The sequence below is a fragment of the Galeopterus variegatus genome, unplaced genomic scaffold (genome assembly GCF_000696425.1).
Source record: "Galeopterus variegatus unplaced genomic scaffold, G_variegatus-3.0.2 Scaffold3710, whole genome shotgun sequence".
NCBI lineage: Eukaryota > Metazoa > Chordata > Mammalia > Dermoptera > Cynocephalidae > Galeopterus > Galeopterus variegatus.
The window spans coordinates 159,075-160,880 of NW_007729821.1; the positions used below are offsets into that span (position 1 = coordinate 159,075).

Here is a 1,806-nt window from a genome sequence, read left to right on the forward strand (position 1 = left end):
GGTTTGTTTAGGAATGCAACAAAAGATTATTCAAGCTGTTTTGTTTGGTTCTGTTTTTCAGATCAATGTTAATGACAGCCTGTGACCTTGGAGCCGTGACCAAACCGTGGGAGATCTCGAGACAGGCAAGTGGTGATTAATGGCAGGACTCAGCAGAGGAGGGTCTGGGGATGGTGGGAGGGAGACAGTATTCCCAGAGCCCTGACTACCAGGCACTGAAACCCTAGTCAATTTGCATCAGTATTAACATGGCGTAAAAAATAGCAGGAGGCTTAGGCACGACATAGTTTATTGCACAGCCTTTTCTTTATCGTGCTTCCACTGAGCAATAATATTTCTAACTCTGTAAGATTTTTTTTTTTAATGTGCTAAATCCAAATAACACTCTGACCATTTCTTAAGGCAAGAGTTTCAAAGATAGCATTTCTGAAGAGGTAGCCATTTCTTAGCACAAGCTCCTGTTTTTCACATCTGGGGGGAAAAAAGGAGGCAAAAAGGAAAGCATATTTTTATTTCCCAGTACAATTTAGATATCAGAGGGCTCTGTGACCAAAGTGTGCAGTGTCCAATTTAATTTGTACAAAAAAAAATCATCCCTTTACCACCTATCTGGTTTCACTGCCATAAAACTTTAGTTCTACAGCAAGAATAGTTTTAATCAAGTAAGTACCCAACTCAAGGTCCTTGATTACTGATAGTATTTGGAGGTAAATAGCTCTTTAATATCATGAGGTGCCTTCTATGTGGCCTGTGGGACCCAAAACAGTAACTTGGTATCTGAAGACTTGACGTTTTAGGTAAAATGAGATACATTCCTATATCAATAAATAACTAATTTTTATTGACATCTGTATATTGTCTGATTTAATCCTCAAAACCCCTTTGAGGTAGGTATAGTTACTGTAGTGGGCTGAATAATGGCCGCCCCAAGATATCAGGTCCTAATCCTTGGAGTCTGTAAACATTAGTTTGGAAGGAAAGGGTGTTTTTGCAGATGTGATTAAATTAAAGATCTCCACTGGGGAGATCATCCTGAATTATCCAGGTGTGCCCTAAATACAATCTTGGTGCCCTTATAAGAAAGAGCAGAGGGTGATTACAAGTTCAGAAGAGGCGAAGGCGATGTGAAGACAAGGCAGAGACTGGAGTGATGTGGCCACAAGCAAAGGAATGTGACAGCCACCAGAAGCTGAAAAGAGGCAGGGAGCAGATTCTCCACTAGGCCCTCCAGTGGGAGCACATCCCTGCCAACATCTTGATTTCTACCCAGTGAACTGATGTAGAACTCCTGGCCTCCAGAACTATGAGAGAAAAAATTCCTGTTGTTGTTTTAGCCACCAAGTCTGTAGTAATTTACGACAGCCCTAGGAAACTAATACACTTATTATCCCCATTTCATAAGTGGAAAAAATGAGACATAGGGAGGAGAAGGAGCCTGAGGTCATACAGCTAATAGATGGTGGAGCTAGGTATAGATCCTAGCAGATTAGGCTCCAAAGCCTTCATTCTTAACAGTGTTTTGTGCTTTGCTACACAGGATGCATCAATCAGCATTTTTCAATCATGCAAGTGTGTCCATAGAATCAGCTATGTTATCACTAAAGAATCAGCTATGTTATCACTAAACCCAGTGGCTTAAAACAACCAATTGCTCATGAACACATGCATCCAGGGTTGGCTGGCACCTCTTTATCCTCATTCTGTATTGAGGCTGATGGAGCAGCCACTACCTGGATTATTCTCGCAGAGGCTCTGGAGGGTCTTGCGCTGACAATTACATGCCCCTTCTAATAATCCATTGGTCAG

At 41.6% G+C, this 1,806-nt stretch overlaps 1 protein-coding gene across 1 annotated transcript in view; it reads left to right on the forward strand.

The window, feature by feature from the left end:
- Positions 1–1,806, forward strand: part of PDE11A (phosphodiesterase 11A) — a 191,541-nt gene that overhangs the window by 143,354 nt on the left and 46,381 nt on the right. Inside the window, exon 11 of the mRNA XM_008585781.1 lies at positions 62–125. Within this exon, the coding sequence (XP_008584003.1) occupies positions 62–125 (64 nt within the window). The remainder of the gene's footprint in view (positions 1–61; positions 126–1,806) is intronic.